Source organism: Eleutherodactylus coqui, chromosome 4, assembly GCF_035609145.1.
Source record: "Eleutherodactylus coqui strain aEleCoq1 chromosome 4, aEleCoq1.hap1, whole genome shotgun sequence".
NCBI classification, from domain to species: Eukaryota; Metazoa; Chordata; class Amphibia; order Anura; family Eleutherodactylidae; genus Eleutherodactylus; species Eleutherodactylus coqui.
In genome coordinates this window covers 241,374,404-241,392,634 of record NC_089840.1, presented here as the reverse complement: position 1 = coordinate 241,392,634, position 18,231 = coordinate 241,374,404, and the positions used below count along the sequence as shown (strand labels likewise).

General features: G+C 49.5%; 1 protein-coding gene across 2 annotated transcripts in view; it reads right to left on the bottom strand.

Moving 5' to 3' along the window:
• LOC136626156 (alpha-2-macroglobulin-like) overlaps positions 1-18,231 on the bottom strand; it is a 459,985-nt gene that overhangs the window by 401,101 nt on the left and 40,653 nt on the right. Inside the window, exon 8 of one of the 2 annotated variants that reach the window (XM_066600963.1) lies at positions 511-667. In XM_066600963.1, coding sequence (XP_066457060.1) covers positions 511-667 — 157 coding nt within the window. Of the gene's footprint in view, positions 1-510; positions 668-18,231 lie in introns of those variants that run through there. The other variant, XM_066600962.1, reaches the window with a different exon arrangement.

The following is an 18,231-nucleotide window of genomic DNA, read 5'->3' as shown; positions in this document are numbered from 1 at the left end:
TCAATGCTCTTGCCAAATTTCATGTTTCTACGACATCGGGAAGTGAGAGAATTAGATTCCGTATGTAAAATTTGGACGCTAATTCTTTTGTGCTTACAATTGAATAATCAAGTTAGGACCCATTAGCTTTTCCTATTTTTGACATGATCAATGCTCTTGCCAAATTTCAAATTTCTATGAAATGGGAAAGTGAGAGATTTAGATTCCGTACTTTAAATTTGGATGTTAATTCTTTTGCGCTACAATTGAATAATCGAGTTTTCCTATTTTAAACATAATCTATAATTGTGCTAAATTTCATGTTTCTACGACATCGGGAAGTGAGAGCATTAGATTCCATACATAAAATTTGGGTGCTAATTTTTTTGCGCTAGAATTGAATAATCGAGTTGGGACCCATTAGCTTTTCCTATTTATGACATAATCTATGACTGTGCCAAATCTCATGTTTTTTCACAATGAAAATACAAATACATAGGGTTCCTGTTCCTTTAAGAAATCTCTTCTTACCTTCACTTTCTCCATCTTTATACAGATGTCATCTTCATCTTCTTCATTGCTGCTGTCCGAGCTGCCCGAACTGTGGACCCAGCTGCTCCATGATCTACCTTGTTTAGCACAGATGGAAAGGTCCATGGATCCCTCTACAGGCTTTCCATAAGTGTATCTGGGAAAAGCGGATAAAACTGATGTTACTGTCTCACTCTGTTCCTCTTCTGTTCAGAGCAGTATACTACATGATTGTATTGTATTACCATTTTGAAAAGATGGAATCAGTAGAAACATTGTTCTAAATCTTACTTAAAATAAGTTTTCTGCTTTGTATTATTCCTTTGTACAATTGCAAGAAAAAGTAAATGAATCCTTTTAAATTAACTAGATTTTTGAAACGATTACTAATAAAACGTGGCGTGATTATTAAAGACACAAGTGTAAACAAACACAATTTAAATTAATAATATGCAAACACTTATATGATTCCTACATTCTATTGAACGCACTAAGTAAACCTCTATAGTGCAGGAGGAGAAAAAGTAAGTAAACCTCTGTATTAAAAGATTATGTAGCAAAATGTTAACTATCCATAGGATAGGGGATAACATATTGATTGGTGGAAATCCAACTGCTAAGACCCACCCACCAATTTTGAGAATGCTTATTCAATGACTTGTCCAAGAGCTTCAACAATTGCCAAAAACGTTTCAATTAAGGAGATGAAATATGGGTGCACAAAGCCTAGTTACTGACATATCTGTTAACTGCTGTGAACCACACAAATAATTTTCAGAAAACCTCAGTAGACATGCTATACAGACATATGAAAGTGGAAAAGGCTATAAAACATAGCTAAAGACCTGGCTGTACATCAATTCATGTTTAACAAATTACCAACAAATGAAGAAAATACTAGGCTGATTTTACTCTCCCTAGGAATAGGTGCCCTGTCAAATGTATTTTCCAGCTCCAAATGATCGATGATCTATACCTGAATAGGTCATGAATATCTGATCACTGGGAGTCTGCTGCTCAGGAACCCCTCTGATCAGCTGATGGTTACAGTACAAGGTACTAAAGCTTAATATTTATAGGACCAATTAGGTAGAAGAATTGGCAAAAACAAAGTCCCTTACAGGCATGTAGTTTGGCGGTCACTAAGGGCAGCAGAACAGTGTCTCAGTAATAGCTAACACTATTATGTCTCTGTTAAAAGGCACCCAGTGTAATGCTTAGGATATGTTCATACAGCAGATTTTTCTGCATCAATTCTGCTTTTCAGACTTCATGGATTTTGCCCGTTAACAGGACAATGTCTAAGTGTTAATCTGCTGCAAAATCCACAGTTTAGCCATGGATTTCTACTGCTGTTTTTAGAGGTGGAATCTGCGCTGAAAAATCTAAGACAGATTCCGCTGTCTGCACTAACCCTAATCAATCAGACTTATATGACACTAAAGGGGTTTTCTGGAATTTTATATTGATGACCTATTAATGGGAAAGACCATTAATATGGGATTAGTTCAGGATCACCCACTGATTATTAGAACAAGGGGACAGCAGGGCTTGTTGGAGCAGATCAGGCATTGCACTGCACAACCCAACAGTAATTAGCATACATCTGGTACTGTAGCTCACCCCATTTAAAAAATAATTTTGATGTATATATAACTCAGGTAGCATTATCTTGTTTAGTTAGTGTATTCTTTTCCATCTTAAGCTTGCTGAAGTCATCTTCAGGTAGATCATGTGATGTATTTCTGACCGTTTGAGATTTGCTTGACTTTATGTTTTCTCAAAAAGTCAGTTTTTCAGTAGAGATGAGCGATGAGTAATTACTCGATCGAGCACCGCGATTTTCGAGTACTTCAGTACTCAGGTGAAAAGATTCGGGGGGCGCCGGGGGGCGGGGGAGGCGGAGCGGGGGGTAGCAGCGGGGAACAGGGGGAAGCCCTCTCTCTCTCCCCCCCCCACTCCCCGCTGCAACCCGCCACTCACCCACAGCGCACCCCGAATCTTTTCGTCCGAGTACGGAAGTACTCGAAAATCGCGGTGCTCGGGCGAAAAAGGGGCGTGGCCGAGTAGGTTCGCTCATCTCTATTTTTCAGTCATTATAATTTGTCTGTGATGGACCCTACCACACAGGCTCCTTAGAGGAAGACACTGAAACTCCTATCACAGTTACTGTTGATGATTAGAGGCTCCTGTCACACAGTAATAATGAAGGAGATGATAGTTCAACCTTCTGACTGTATACTTATGATCTATACCTTATTTAGGTCAATATAAAATAGAGAAGGTAATGGCAGTGTCCTTCCAGCAGAAAGTGATGGTACCAGCTCTAGGTGGCCATGCAATGCTATACTGATGCATCATGGGGTTGAGAGCACAAAATAGAAAAAAAGAAAGTAGGGATGTATAGCTCAGCATCAAGATGATGTCTGATAAGTATCAGACAGGAGACTTACTGCAAGTGACTGCAATATACATAGGAGATTTCCAGAATGTGACAGACAATCAGGTGAGGTGTGCTGTGATGGAAAAAATGTGTTTTCGCCTAAAAGGCCCTTTAAAGTGGATGAGATTGAGCTGTAGTACCAGATGCAGCCATAAAAACTGCATCTAATTGCCTTATGTTCATTATCTGCTATGTATTGCTCAAAATAAAGAATTCCTGAAGTTTCAATGGTTAGTGTTATAAAATTTTCACTGCGACAGACTAATTTGCGGGGAGACACTAGAATTGGGAACTGTGCGGCAGGAATTCAGCCACCTTGAAAACATTGTCTCCATTCCTGGTTATTACATTTGCAAAGAGCACCATTAATCTTCACTAGAGATGAGCGAGCACCAAAATGCTCGGGTGCTCGTTACTCGGGACGAAATTTTCGCGATGCTCGAGGGTTCGTTTCGAATAACGAACCCCATTGAAGTCAATAGGCGACCCGAGCATTTTTGTATTTCGCCGATGCTCGCTAAGGTTTCCATGTGTGAAAATCTGGGCAATTCAAGAAAGTGATGGGAACGACACAGCAACGGATAGGGCAGGCGAGGGGCTACATGTTGGGCTGCATCTCAAGTTCCCAGGTCCCACTATTAAGCCACAATACCGGCAAGAGTGGGCCCCCCCCTCCCAACGCACAATCACTGCCTGCATGACACTCTGCTGCCACTTCTCCTGGGTTACATGCTGCCCAACCCCCCTCCCCCCTGCACGACGCAGTGTCCACAGCGCACACCAAACTGTCCCTGCGCAGCCTTCAGCTGCCCTCATGCCACACCACCCTCATGTCTATTTATAAGTGCGTCTGCCATGAGGAGGAACTGCAGGCACACACTGCAGAGGGTTGGCACGGCTAGGCAGCGACCCTCTTTAAAAGGGGTGGGGCGATAGCCCACAATGCTGTACAGAAGCAATGAGAAATATAATCCTGTGCCACCGCCATCAGGAGCTGCACACGTGGGCATAGCAATGGGGAACCTATGTGCCACACACTATTCATTCTGTCAAGGTGTCTGCATGCCCCAGTCAGACCGGGCTTTTTAATTCATAGACACAGGCAGGTACAACTCCCTATTGTGAAGTCCCTGTGGACCGACAGCATGGGTGGCTCCCTGGAACCCACCGGCGGTACATAAATATATCCCATTGCATTGCCCAACACAGCTGAGGTAGTAATGTCGTGCTTAATGCAGGTGGGCTTCGGCCCACACTGCATGCCCCAGTCAGACTGGTAATATGTACCTTAACAGTAACCGCGTTGGTGGTAATTTGGTGGTGACTGCGGACCTAGTAGCGCGGTTTTATTTTGTTGGTTTTCGGAATGTGGCCAGGATTAAGTGGGCCGTGGCGGGGGATGTTTTTGAGGCACTACGTGTCCTCTCCACGTGTCCGTGGTTATATGCACCTTAACAGTAACCGCGTTGGTGGGAAATGGCCTCGCCGCCATCATGTCTTTGGGAAGCCTCTGTTTCCACACCCCAGAGACATACTATTAGCAGCGGTATAGGCAGAGCCCATAATTAGTAACATTTCAGCCGTAGCATTAGGACAGGCCCCACTAACATATCACTAGCAGCATTATAGGGGGAGCACAGTATTAGTTCCATTTCAGTAATAGTAGCACTCAAGGCAGGCCCCAGTAACAATTCCGAAACAGCAGTATAGTGGGAGCGCAGTCTTCGTTCCATTTCAGTAATAGTAGCAGCCTAGACAGGCCCCAGTAACAATTCTGAAGCAGCAGTACAGTGGGAGCGCAGTCTTAGTTCCATTTCAGTAATAGTAGCAGCCTACACAGGCCCCAGTAACAATTCCGAAGCAGCAGTATAGTGGGAGCGCAGTCTTAGTTCCATTTCAGTAATAGTACCAGCCTACACAGGCCCCAGTAACAATTCCGAAGCAGCAGTATAGTGGGAGCGCAGTCTTAGTTCCATTTCAGTAATAGTAGCAGCCTACACAGGCCCCAGGAACAATTCCGAAGCAGCAGTATAGTGGGAGCACAGTCTTCGTTCCATTTCAGTAATAGTAGCAGCCTAGACAGGCCCCAGTAACAATTCCGAAGCAGCAGTATAGTGGGAGCGCAGTCTTCGTTCCATTTCAGTAGCTGCAGTATAGACAAGGCCCAAGTTACATTTATGTAGCTAAAGTGTAGGCCAACCACACACACCTTTCTGTACCATGAGTGCAGGCGAAGAACATAGAAATTGCTATGATTACACTGTAGGTGAGGGCCCAAAAAAATTGGTGTACCAACAGTACTAATGTACCTCAGTAAAAACTGGCCATGCCCAACCAAGATGGCAGGTGAAACCCATTAATCGCTTTGGTTAATGTGGCTTAAGTGGTAACTAGGCCTGGAGGCAGCCCAGTTTAACGAAAAATTGGTTCAAGTTAAAGTTCCAACGCTTTTAAGAGCATTGAAACGTATAAAAATTTTGTAGAAAAATTATATGAGTGAGCCTTGTGGCCCTAAGAAAAAATGCCCGTTCAGAGTGATTACGTGAGGTTTCAGGAGGAGGAGCAGGAGGAGGAGGAGGAATATTATACACAGATTGATGAAGCAGAAATGTCCCCGTTTTGGATGGTGAGAGAGAACGATGCTTCTATCCGCGGGTGCAGCCTATGTATTGCTTAGGTATCGCTGCTGTCCGCTGGTGGAGAAGAGAAGTCTGGGGAAATCCAGGCTTTGCTCATCTTGATGAGTGTTAGCCTGTCGGCACTGTCGGTTGACAGGCGCGTACGCTTATCTGTGATGATTCCCCCAGCCGCACTAAACACCCACTCCGACAAGACGCTAGCCGCAGGACAAGCAAGCACCTCCAGGGCATACAGCGCGAGTTCAGGCCACGTGTCCAGCTTCGACACCCAGTAGTTGTAGGTGGCAGAGGCGTCACGGAGGATGGTCGTGCGATCGGCTACGTACTCCCTCACCATCCTTTTACAGTGCTCCCGCCGACTCAGCCTTGACTGGGGAGCGGTGACACAGTCTTGCTGGGGAGCCATAAAGCTGTCCAGGCCCTTAAAGACTGTTGCACTGCCTGTGCTGTACATGCTGCTCGATCTCCGCACCTCCCCTGCTACCTGGCCCTCGGAACTGCGCCTTCTGCCACTAGCGCTGTCGGATGGAAATTTTACCATCAGCTTGTCCGCAAGGGTCCTGTGGTATAGCAACACTCTCGAACCCCTTTCCTCTTCGAGAATGAGAGTGGGAAGGTTCTCCTTATAGCGTGGGTCGAGCAGTGTGTACACCCAGTAATCCGTAGTGGCCAGAATGCGTGTAACGCGAGGGTCACGAGAAAGGCATCCTAACATGAAGTCAGCCATGTGTGCCAGGGTACCTGTACGCAACACATGGCTGTCTTCACTAGGAAGATCACTTTCAGGATCCTCCTCCTCCTCAGGCCATACACGCTGAAAGGATGACAGGCAAGCAGCAGGGGTACCGTCAGCAGTGGGCCAAGCTGTCTCTTCCCCCTCCTCCTCATCGTCCTTATGCTCCTCCTCCTCCTCCTGAACGCGCTGAGATATAGACAGGAGGGTGCTCTGACTATCCAGCGACATACTCTCTTCCCCTGCCTCCGTTTCCGAGCGCAAAGCATCTGCCTTTATGCTTTGCAGGGAACTTCTCAAGATGCATAGCAGAGGAATGGTGACGCTAATGATTGCAGCATCGCCGCTCACCACCTGGGTAGACTGCTCAAAGTTTCCAAGGAACTGGCAGATGTCTGCCAACCAGGCCCACTCTTCTGAAAAGAATTGAGGAGGCTGACTCCCACTGCGCCGCCCATGTTGGAGTTGGTATTCCACTATAGCTCTACGCTGCTCATAGAGCCTGGCCAACATGTGGAGCGTAGAGTTCCACCGTGTGGGCACGTCGCACAGCAGTCGGTGCACTGGCAGATTAAAGCGATGTTGCAGGGTGCGCAGGGTGGCAGCGTCCGTGTGGGACTTGCGGAAATGTGCGCAGAGCCGGCGCACCTTTCCGAGCAGGTATGACAAGTGGGGGTAGCTTTTCAGAAAGCGCTGAACCACCAAATTAAAGACATGAGCCAGGCATGGCACGTGCGTGAGGCTGCCGAGCTGCAGAGCCGCCACCAGGTTACGGCCGTTGTCACACACGACCATGCCCGGTTGGAGGCTCAGCGGTGCAAGCCAGCGGTCGGTCTGCTGTGTCAGACCCTGCAGCAGTTCGTGGGCCGTGTGCCTCTTCTCTTCTAAGCTGAGTAAATTCAGCACGGCCTGCTGACGCTTGCCCACCGCTGTGCTACCACGCCGCGCGACACCGACTGCTGGCGACGTGCTGCTGCTGACACATCTTGATTGCGAGACAGAGGTTGCGGAGGAGGAGGGTGCTTTAGTGGAGGAAGCATACACCGCCGCAGATACCACCACCGAGCTGGGGCCCCCAATTCTGGGGGTGGGTAGGACGTGAGCGATCCCAGGATCTGACTCTGTCCCAGCCTCACTAAATTCACCCAATGTGCCGTCAGGGAGATGTAGTGGCCCTGCCCGCCGGTGCTTGTCCACGTGTCCGTTGTTAAGTGGACCTTGGCAGTAACCGCGTTGGTGAGGGCGCATACAATGTTGCGGGAGACGTGGTCGTGCAGGGCTGGGACGGCAGATCGGGAAAAGTAGTGGCGACTGGGAACTGAGTAGCGCGGGGCCGCCGCCTCCATCATACTTTTGAAGGACTCCGTTTCCACAACCCTATACGGCAGCATCTCAAGGCTGATAAATTTGGCTATGTGGACGGTTAACGCTTAAGCGTGCGGGTGCGTGGCGGCGTACTTGCGCTTGCGCTCCAACAGTTGCGCTAGCGACGGCTGGACGGTGCGCTGACAGACATTGGTGGATGGGGCCGAGGACAGCGGAGATGAGGGTGTGTGTGCAGGCCATGAGACGGTAGTGCCTGTGTCCTGAGAGGGGGGTTGGATCTCAGTGGCAGGTTGGGGCACAGGGGGAGAGGCAGCGGTGCAAACCGGAGGCGGTGAACGGCCTTCGTCCCACCTTGTGGGGTGCTTGGCCATCATATGTCTGCGCATGCTGGTGGTGGTGAGGCTGTTGGTGGTGGCTCCCCGGCTGATCTTGGCGCGACAAAGGTTGCACACCACTGTTCGTCGGTCGTCAGGCGTCTCTGTGAAAAACTGCCAGACCTTAGATCACCTTCGCATCTGCAGGGTGGCATGGCGCGGGGGTGCGCTTTGGGAAACAGTTGGTGGATTATTCGGTCTGGCCCTGCCTCTACCCCTGGCCACCGCACTGCCTCTTGCAACCTGCCCTGCTGCTGCCCTTGCCTCCCCCTCTGAAGACCTGTCCTGAGTAGGCGTTGCAAACCAGGTGGAGTCAGTCACCTCATCGTCCTGCTGCTCTTCCTCCGAATCCTCTGCGCGCTCCTCCCTTGGACTTACTGCCCTCACTACTACCTGACTGCAAGACAACTGTGTCTCATCGTCATCGTCCTCCTCACCCACTGAAAGGTCTTGAGACAGTTGCCGGAAGTCCCCAGCCTCATCCCCCGGACCCCGGGAACTTTGCAATGGTTGTGCATCAGTGACGATAAACTCCTCTGGTGGGAGATGAACCACTGCTGCCCAATCTGAGCAGGGGCCCGAGAACAGTTCCTGGGAGTCTTCCCGCTGCTGAGCATGTGTCATTGGAGTGGAGTGAGGAGGCTGGGAGGAAGGAGCAGCAGACAGAGGATTCGGATTTGCAGCAGTGGACGGCGCAGAACTGCGGGTGGACGATAGGTTGCTCGAAGCACTTTCTGCCATCCACGACAGGACCTGCTCACACTGCTCATTTTCTAATAAAGGTCTCCCGCGTGGACCCATGAATTGTGCGATGAATGTCGGTACGCCAGAAACGTGCCTCTCTCCTAATCGCGCAGCAGTCGGCTGCGATACACCTGGATCAGGAGTTCGGCCTGTGCCCACACCCTCACTTGGCCCTCCGCGTCCTCGGCCGCGTCCACGTCCTCTAGGCCTACCCCTACCCCTCAGCTTGCTGTATTACCAGTGATTTGATTTCCCAGGCAGGAAATAAATTGGCGCAAGCCTGCAGGCCAAATATACTTTTTTCCCTTTTTTTTTAAAAGGAAAGGCCCACTGCGTCTATTCAATGAAAAATAAGTTTAATAACTGTGTTGTGCCCCTGCAAATGTGTCACAGAACTTTAGTGTTGCAGAGTTATTAACTACAGCAGAGCAAGGAATTTCACAGGCAGAAAATAAAGTGGCGCAAGCCTGCTGTAAAACGTAGCTGGTTGCGTCTGTTTTTTTTTACGTTCTTCACGCAGCACACACATACCCAGAGCCCTGAGGACTGTCAGAGGCAGGCGAAATATACTTTTTTCCCTTTTTTTTAAAAGGAAAGGCCCACTGCGTCTATTCAATGAATAATAAGTTTAATAACTGTGTTGTGCCCCTGCAAATGTGTCACAGAACTTTAGTGTTGCAGAGTTATTAACTACAGCAGAGCAAGGAATTTCACAGGCAGGAAAGAAAGTGGCGCAAGCCTGCTGTAAAACATAGCTGGTTGTGTCTGTTTTTTTTACGTTCTCCACGCAGCACACACGTACCCAGAGCCCTGAGGACTGTCAGAGGCAGGCCAAATATACTTTTTTCCCTTTTTTTTAAAAGGAAAGGCCCACTGCGTCTATTCAATGAATAATAACTGTGTTGTGGTCCTGCCTACACAATTCTGTCCCTGTAGTATTAATGCAGGGTGCAATGCTCTGCACAGCCGATTTTGAGAAGAAAAAAAAATGCAACACAGCTAACAGCAGCCTGCACAGTACTGCACACGGTTAAATGTGGCCCTAGAAAGGACCGTTGGGGTTCTTGAAGCCAACACTCACTCGTAACACGCTCCCTGCCTAACCACCACTTCTGTCCCTAATGCAGGGTGCAATGCTCTGCATAGCCGATTTTGAGAGAAAAAAAAAAAGCAACACAGCTAACAGCAGCCTGCACAGTACTGCACACGGTTAAATGTGGCCCTAGAAAGGACCGTTGGGGTTCTTAAAGCCTACACTCACTCGTAACACTCTCCCTGCCTAACCACCACTTCTGTCCCTAATGCAGGGTGCAATGCTCTGCACAGCCGATTTTGAGAAAAAAAAAAATATATACACTGCTAACAGCAGCCTGCACACGGGTAGATGTGGCCCTAAGAAGGACCGTTGGGGTTCTTGAAGCCTACACTCACTACAAACACTCTCCCTACAGCAACTCCAACACAACTGGACTTTCCCTCAGCTAACTCACAAGGCATCTGAGGCGAGCCGCGGGAGGGGCCGATTTTTATACTCGGGTGACATCTGATCTCCCCAGCCACTCACAGCAGGGGGGTGGTATAGGGCTGGAACAACACAGGAGGAAGTTGTAATGCCTTCCCTGTCTTTCAATTGGCCAGAAAAGCGCGCTAACGTCTCAGAGATGAAAGTGAAAGTAACCCGAACACCGCATGGTGCTCGTTACGAGTAACGAGCATCCCGAACACCGTAATATTCGAACGAATATCAAGCTCGGACGAGTACGTTCGCTCATCTCTAATCTTCACTCTTGCACCACTGGTCTCAGCAGTGCTGATGAAATTTCTATATAGTTTGTGATGCACATAAGTACTGATGTCTCTGTGTCACATAGTGCAATGAAGAGTCCATTGTGATATGGTGGATCCCCCCAGTGATTTCTCCTCAATCAAAGATAACTGATGGCATAGATAACTGATGGCATAGATAACCATAGATGCCAGAGATAACTGATGGCATCAATGCAAAATTCGAGAAAATCTTTCTGAATAAATCTCTACATAATGATGATTAATCATTCAGTCGTTGCCGACTCTGGGTCACCCTGTTGATCAACTCTAGCCATTTCCGTCTATCATGACTATTTGCCAGTTAAAAGAAGCTGTACTTGAGAGACAAAATCTCTATATACATACATTTAAAAAAAAACAAAAGAGTTTTTACTTTCATAGAAAACCTGAAATAACCTAATATGTTTTAAAACAAGTTGTGTTGTAATTATGTTGTAAAAGAATCATGTTTGACTAAAACTTGAGAAAAAAGAACACAGGTGCCATCGAAAACACTGCATGAAATTTTCCTGGCAGTTGTTCTTTTAACAAAATAAAGCCAGAAAAGACACTATGTCCGTGTGGATTTTGATGCAGAATGAATATGGCTTACATCAGCCGGCAATATCACATCACAAGCCGCAGTTAGCCCTGTGGATTTTGGTGCAGAATTTCACAGTGACAAATTCCACTGCATCCCAGCAGCATTATTCACCCCATGTGACAGGTCCCTCATAGAGATGAGCGAACGTACTCGTCCGAGCTCGATACTCGGGCGAATATTAGGGTGTTCGGGATGCTCATTACTCGTAACGAGTACCACGCGATGTTCGGGTTACTTTCACTTTCATCTCTGAGACGTTAGCGCACTTTTCTGGCCAATTGAAAGACAGGGAAGGCATTACAACTTCCTCCTGTGATGTTCCAGCCCTATACCACCCCCCTGCTGTGAGTGGCTGGGGAGATCAGATGTCACCCCAGGAAAAAAATCGGCCCCTCCCGCGGCTCGCCTCAGATGCCTTGTGAGTTAGCTGAGGGAAAGTCCAGTTGTATTGGAGTTGCTGTAGGGAGAGTGTTTGTAGTGAGTGTAGGCTTCAAGAACCCCAACGGTCCTTCTTAGGGCCACATCTACCTGTGTGCAGGCTGCTGTTAGCAGTGGATATATTTTTTTTTCTCTCAAAATCGGCTGTGCAGATCATTGCACCCTGCATTAGGGACAGAAGTGGTGGTTAGGCAGGGAGAGTGTTAGGAGTGAGTGTAGGCTTCAAGAACCCCAACGGTCCTTTCTAGGGCCACATTTAACCGTGTGCAGTACTGTGCAGGCTGCTGTTAGCTGTGTTGCATTTTTTTTTTTTGTTCTCAAAATCGGCTGTGCAGAGCATTGCACCCAGCATTGATACTACAGGGACAGAATTGTGTAGGCAGGGCCACAACACAGTTATTATTTATTGAATAGACGCAGTGGGCCTTTCCTTTGAAAAAAAAGGGAAAAAAGTATATTTGGCCTGCCTCTGACACTCCTCAGGGCTCTGGGTACGTGTGTGCTGCGTGGACAACGTAAAAAAATCAGACGCAGCCAGCTACGGTTGACTGCAGGCTTGCGCCAATTTCTTTCCTGCCTGGGAAATACCTGCTCTGCCATAGTTAATAACTCTGCAACAGTAAAGTTCTGTGACACATTTGCAGGGCCACAATACAGCTATTATTCATTGCATAGACGCAGTGGGCCTTTCCTTTGAAAAAAAGGGAAAAAAGTATATTTGGCCTGCCTCTGACACTCCTCAGGGCTCTGGGTATGTGTCTGCTGCGTGGAGAACGTAAAAAAATGAGACGCAGCCAGCTACGGTTGACTGCAGGCTTGCGCCAATTTCTTTCCTGCCTGGGAAATACCTGCTCTGCCATAGTTAATAACTCTGCAACACTAAAGTTCTGTGACACATTTGCAGGGCCACAACACAGTTATTATTCATTGAATAGACGCAGTGGGCCTTTCCTTTTAAAAAAAAGGGAAAAAAGTATATTTGGCCTGCCTCTGACACTCCTCAGGGCTCTGGGTACGTGTGTGCTGCGTGGAGAACGTAAAAAAATCAGACGCAGCCAGCTACGGTTGACTGCAGGCTTGCGCCAATTTCTTTCCTGTCTGGGAAATACCTGCTCTGCCATAGTTAATAACTCTGCAACACTAAAGTTCTGTGACACATTTGCAGGGGCACAACACAGTTATTATTCATTGAATAGACGCAGTGGGCCTTTCCTTTTAAAAAAAAGTGAGAAAAGTATATTTGGCCTGCCTCTGACACTCCTCAGGGCTCTGGGTATGTGTGTGCTGCGCGGAGAACGTAAAAAAATCAGACGCAGCCAGCTACGTTTTACAGCAGGCTTGCGCCACTTTCTTTCCTGCCTGTGAAATTCCTTGCTCTACTGTAGTTAATAACTCTGCAACCCTGCAGTTCTGTGACACATTTGCAGGGCCACAACACATTTATATTGATTGAATATACGCAGTGGGCCTTTCCTTTAAAAAAAAGGGAAAAAATTCTATTTGGCCTGCAGGCTTGCGCCAATTTATTTCCTGCCTGGCAAATCACCGCTCTGCTGTAGTTAATAACTCTGCAACACTGCAGTTCTGTGACACATTTGCAGGGCCACAACACATTTATTATTGATTGAATATACGCAGTGGGCCTTTCCTTTAAAAAAAAGGGAAAAAAGTATATTTGGCCTGCAGGCTTGCGCCAATTTATTTCCTGCCTGGGAAATCAAATCACTGGTAATACAGCATGCTGAGGGGTAGGGGTAGGCCTAGAGGACGTGGACACGGCCGAGGACGCGGAGGGCCAAGTGAGGGTGTGGGCACAGGCCGAACTCCTGATCAAGGTGTATCGCAGCCGACTGCTGCGCGATTAGGAGAGAGGCACGTTTCTGGCGTCCCGACATTCATCGCAGAATTCATAGGTCCACGCGGGAGACCTTTATTAGAAAATGAGCAGTGTGAGCAGGTCCTGTCGTGGATGGCAGAAAGTGCTTCGAGCAACCTATCGTCCACCCGCAGTTCTGCACCGTCCACTGCTGCAAATCCGAATCCTCTGTCTGCTGCTCCTCCTTCCTCCCAGCCTCCTCACCCCACTCCAATGACACATGCTCAGCAGCGGGAAGACTCCCAGGAACTGTTCTCGGGCCCCTGCTCAGATTGGGCAGCAGTGGTTCCTCTCCCACCAGAGGAGTTTATCGTCACTGATGCACAACCATTGCAAAGTTCCCGGGGTCCGGGGGATGAGGCTGGGGACTTCCGCCCACTGTCTCAAGAACTTTCTGTGGGTGAGGAGGACGATGACGATGAGACACAGTTGTCTTGCAGTCAGGTAGTAGTGAGGGCAGTAAGTCAGAGGGAGGAGCGCACAGAGGATTCGGAGGAAGAGCAGCAGGACGATGAGGTGACTGACCCCACCTGGTTTGCAACGCCTACTCAGGACAGGTCTTCAGAGGGGGAGGCAAGGGCAGCAGCAGGGCAGGTTGCAAGAGGCAGTGCGGTGGCCAGGGGTAGAGGCAGGGCCAGACCGAATAATCCACCAACTGTTTCCCAAAGCGCACCCTCGCGCCATGCCACCCTGCAGAGGCCAAGGTGCTCTAAGGTCTGGCAGTTTTTCACAGAGACCCCTGACGACCGACGAACAGTGGTGTGCAACCTTTGTCACGCCAAGATCAGCCGGGGAGCCACCACCAACAGCCTCACCACCACCAGCATGCGCAGACATATGATGGCCAAGCACCCCACAAGGTGGGACGAAGGCCGTTCACCGCCTCCGGTTTGCACCGCTGCCTCTCCCCCTGTGCCCCAACCTGCCACTGAGATACAACCCCCCTCTCAGGACACAGGCACTACCGTCTCATGGCCTGCACCCACACCCTCACCTCCGCTGTCCTCGGCCCCATCCACCAGTGTCTGTCAGCGCACCGCCCAGCCGTCGCTAGCGCAACTGTTGGAGCGCAAGCGCAAGTACGCCGCCACGCACCCGCACGCTCAAGCGTTAACCGTCCACATAGCCAAATTTATCAGCCTTGAGATGCTGCCGTATAGGGTTGTGGAAACGGAGTCCTTCAAAAGTATGATGGAGGCGGTGGCCCCGCGCTACTCAGTTCCCAGTCGCCACTACTTTTCCCGATGTGCCGTCCCAGCCCTGCACGACCACGTCTCCCGCAACATTGTACGCGCCCTCACCAACGCGGTTACTGCCAAGGTCCACTTAACAACGGACACGTGGACAAGCACAGGCGGGCAGGGCCACTACATCTCCCTGACGGCACATTGGGTGAATTTAGTGGAGGCTGGGACAGAGTCAGAGTCTGGGACCGCTCACGTCCTACCCACCCCAAGAATTGCGGGCCCCAGCTCGGTGCTGGTATCTGCGGCGGTGTATGCTTCCTCCACTAAAGCACCCTCCTCCTCCTCCGCAACCTCTGTCTCGCAATCAAGATGTGTCAGCAGCAGCACGTCGCCAGCAGTCGGTGTCGCGCGGCGTGGCAGCACAGCGGTGGGCAAGCGTCAGCAGGCAGTGCTGAAACTACTCAGCTTAGGAGATAAGAGGCACACGGCCCACGAACTGCTGCGGGGTCTGACACAGCAGACCGACCGCTGGCTTGCACCGCTGAGCCTCCAACCGGGCATGGTCGTGTGTGACAACGGCCGTAACCTGGTGGCGGCTCTGCAGCTCGGCAGCCTCACGCACGTGCCATGCCTGGCCCACGTCTTTAATTTGGTGGTTCAGCGCTTTCTGAAAAGCTACCCACGCTTGTCAGACCTGCTCGTAAAAGTGCGCCGCCTCTGCGCACATTTCCGCAAGTCCCACACGGACGCTGCCACCCTGCGCACCCTGCAACATCGCTTTAATCTGCCAGTGCACCGACTGCTGTGCGACGTGCCCACACGGTGGAACTCTACGCTCCACATGTTGGCTAGGCTCTATGAGCAGCGTAGAGCTATAGTGGAATACCAACTCCAACATGGGCGGCGCAGTGGGAGTCAGCCTCCTCAATTCTTTTCAGAAGAGTGGGCCTGGTTGGCAGACATCTGGCAGGTCCTTGGAAACTTTGAGCAGTCTACCCAGGTGGTGAGCGGCGATGCTGCAATCATTAGTGTCACCATTCCTCTGCTATGCATCTTGAGAAGTTCCCTGTAAAGCATAAAGGCAGATGCTTTGCGCTCAGAAACGGAGGCGGGGGAAGACAGTATGTCGCTGTATAGTCAGAGCACCCTCCTGTCTATATCTCAGCGCATTCAGGAGGAGGAGGAGGAGGAGCATGAGGAGGATGAGGAGGAGGGGGAAGAGGCAGCTTGGCCCACTGCTGATGGTGCCCCTGCTGCTTGCCTGTCATCCTTTCAGCGTGTATGGCCTGAGGAGGAGGAGGATCCTGAAAGTGATCTTCCTAGTGAAGACAGCCATGTGTTGCGTACAGGTACCCTGGCACACATGGCTGACTCCATGTTAGGATGCCTTTCTCGTGACCCTCGCGTTACACGCATTCTGGCCACTACGGATTACTGGGTGTACACACTGCTCGACCCACGCTATAAGGAGAACCTTCCCACTCTCATTCCCGAAGAGGAAAGGGGTTCAAGAGTGTTGCTATACCACAGGACCCTGGCGGACAAGCTGATGGTAAAATTCCCGACAGCGCTAGTGGCAAAAGGCGCAGTTCCGAGGGCCAGGTAGCAGGGGAGGTGCGGAGATCGAGCAGCATGTACAGCCCAGGCAGTGCAACAGTCTTTAAGGGCCTGGACAGCTTTATGGCTCCCCAGCAAGACTGTGTCACCGCTCCCCAGTCAAGGCTGAGTCGGCGGGAGCACTGTAAAAGGATGGTGAGGGAGTACATAGCCGATCGCACGACCGTCCTCCGTGACGCCTCTGCCACCTACAACTACTGGGTGTCGAAGCTGGACACGTGGCCTGAACTCGCGCTGTATGCCCTGGAGGTGCTTGCTTGTCCTGCGGCTAGCATCTTGTCGGAGAGGGTGTTTAGTGCGGCTGGGGGAATCATCACAGATAAGCGTACCCGCCTGTCAACCGACAGTGCCGACAGGCTAACACTCATCAAGATAAACAAAGCCTGGATTTCCCCAGACTTCTCTTCTCCACCAGCGGACACCAGCGATACCTAAGCAATACGTAGGCTGCACCAGCGGATGGAAGCATCGTTCTCTCTCACCATCCAAAAGGGGGACATTTCTGCTTCATCAATCTGTGTATAATATTCCTCCTCCTCCTCCTGCTCCTCCTCCTGAAACCTCACGTAATCACGCTGAACGGGCAATTTTTCTTAGGGCCACAAGGCTCACTCATATAATTTTTCTAAAAATTTTTTATACGTTTCAATGCTCTTCAGGGTGCGGTCACACGAGCGTAGGCGTATTTACGTTCGCACGTGCGCACCGTTTAATCGCCGGAAAGAACGTTTTTCGGCGATCATGACCAGAGCTAGAAAGCGTATTATCGTTTGTTCCTACTTTGCAAACTATCTTTTCGGCCATCGAATATGCGTTGGCACGTATTTCGGTCGCATATGTTCCGTTTTTTTTTCGGGTTGCCGTTTTTACGCGCCGTAAAATCGCGCGTGCGAACGAATACATTGGAAACCAATGCCTCAGATGGTCACGTTTATACGATTGGGCGCAAAAACGCTCCGTTTATGCGCTCGTGTGAACGCACCCTCAAAGCGTTGGAACTTTAACTTGAAACAATTTTTCGTTAAACTGGGCTGCCTCCAGGCCTAGTTACCACTTAAGCCACATTAACCAAAGCGATTAATGGGTTTCACCTGCCATCTTGGTTGGGCATGGCCAATTTTTACTGAGGTACATTAGTACTGTTGGTACACCAATTTTTGGGGGCCCTCACCTACAGTGTAATCATAGCAATTTCTATGTTCTTCGCCTGCACTCATGGTACAGAAAGGTGTGTGGGGTTGGCCTACACTTTAGCTACATAAATGTAACTTGGGCCTTGGCTATACTGCAGCTACTGAAATGGAACTAAGACTGCGCTCCCACTATACTGCTGCTTCGGAATTGTTACTGGGGCCTATGTAGGCTGCTACTATTACTTAAATGGAACTAAGACTGTGCTCCCACTATACTGCTGCTTCGGAATTGTTCCTGGGGCCTGTCTTGAGTGCTACTATTACTGAAATGGAACGAAGACTGCGCTCCCACTATACTGCTGCTTCGGAATTGTTACTGGGGCCTGTCTTGAGTGCTACTATTACTGAAATGGAACTAAGACTGCGCTCCCACTATACTGCTGCTTCGGAATTGTTCCTGGGGCCTGTGTAGGCTGCTACTATTACTTAAATGAAACTAAGACTGCGCTCCCACTATACTGCTGCTTCGGAATTGTTCCTGGGGCCTGTCTTGAGTGCTACTATTACTGAAATGGAACGAAGACTGCGCTCCCACTATACTGCTGCTTTGGAATTGTTACTGGGGCCTGTCTTGAGTGCTACTATTACTGAAATGGAACTAAGACTGCGCTCCCACTATACTGCTGCTTCGGAATTGTTCCTGGGGCCTGTGTAGGCTGCTACTATTACTTAAATGGAACTAAGACTGCACTCCCACTATACTGCTGCTTCGGAATTGTTACTGGGGCCTGTGTAGGCTGC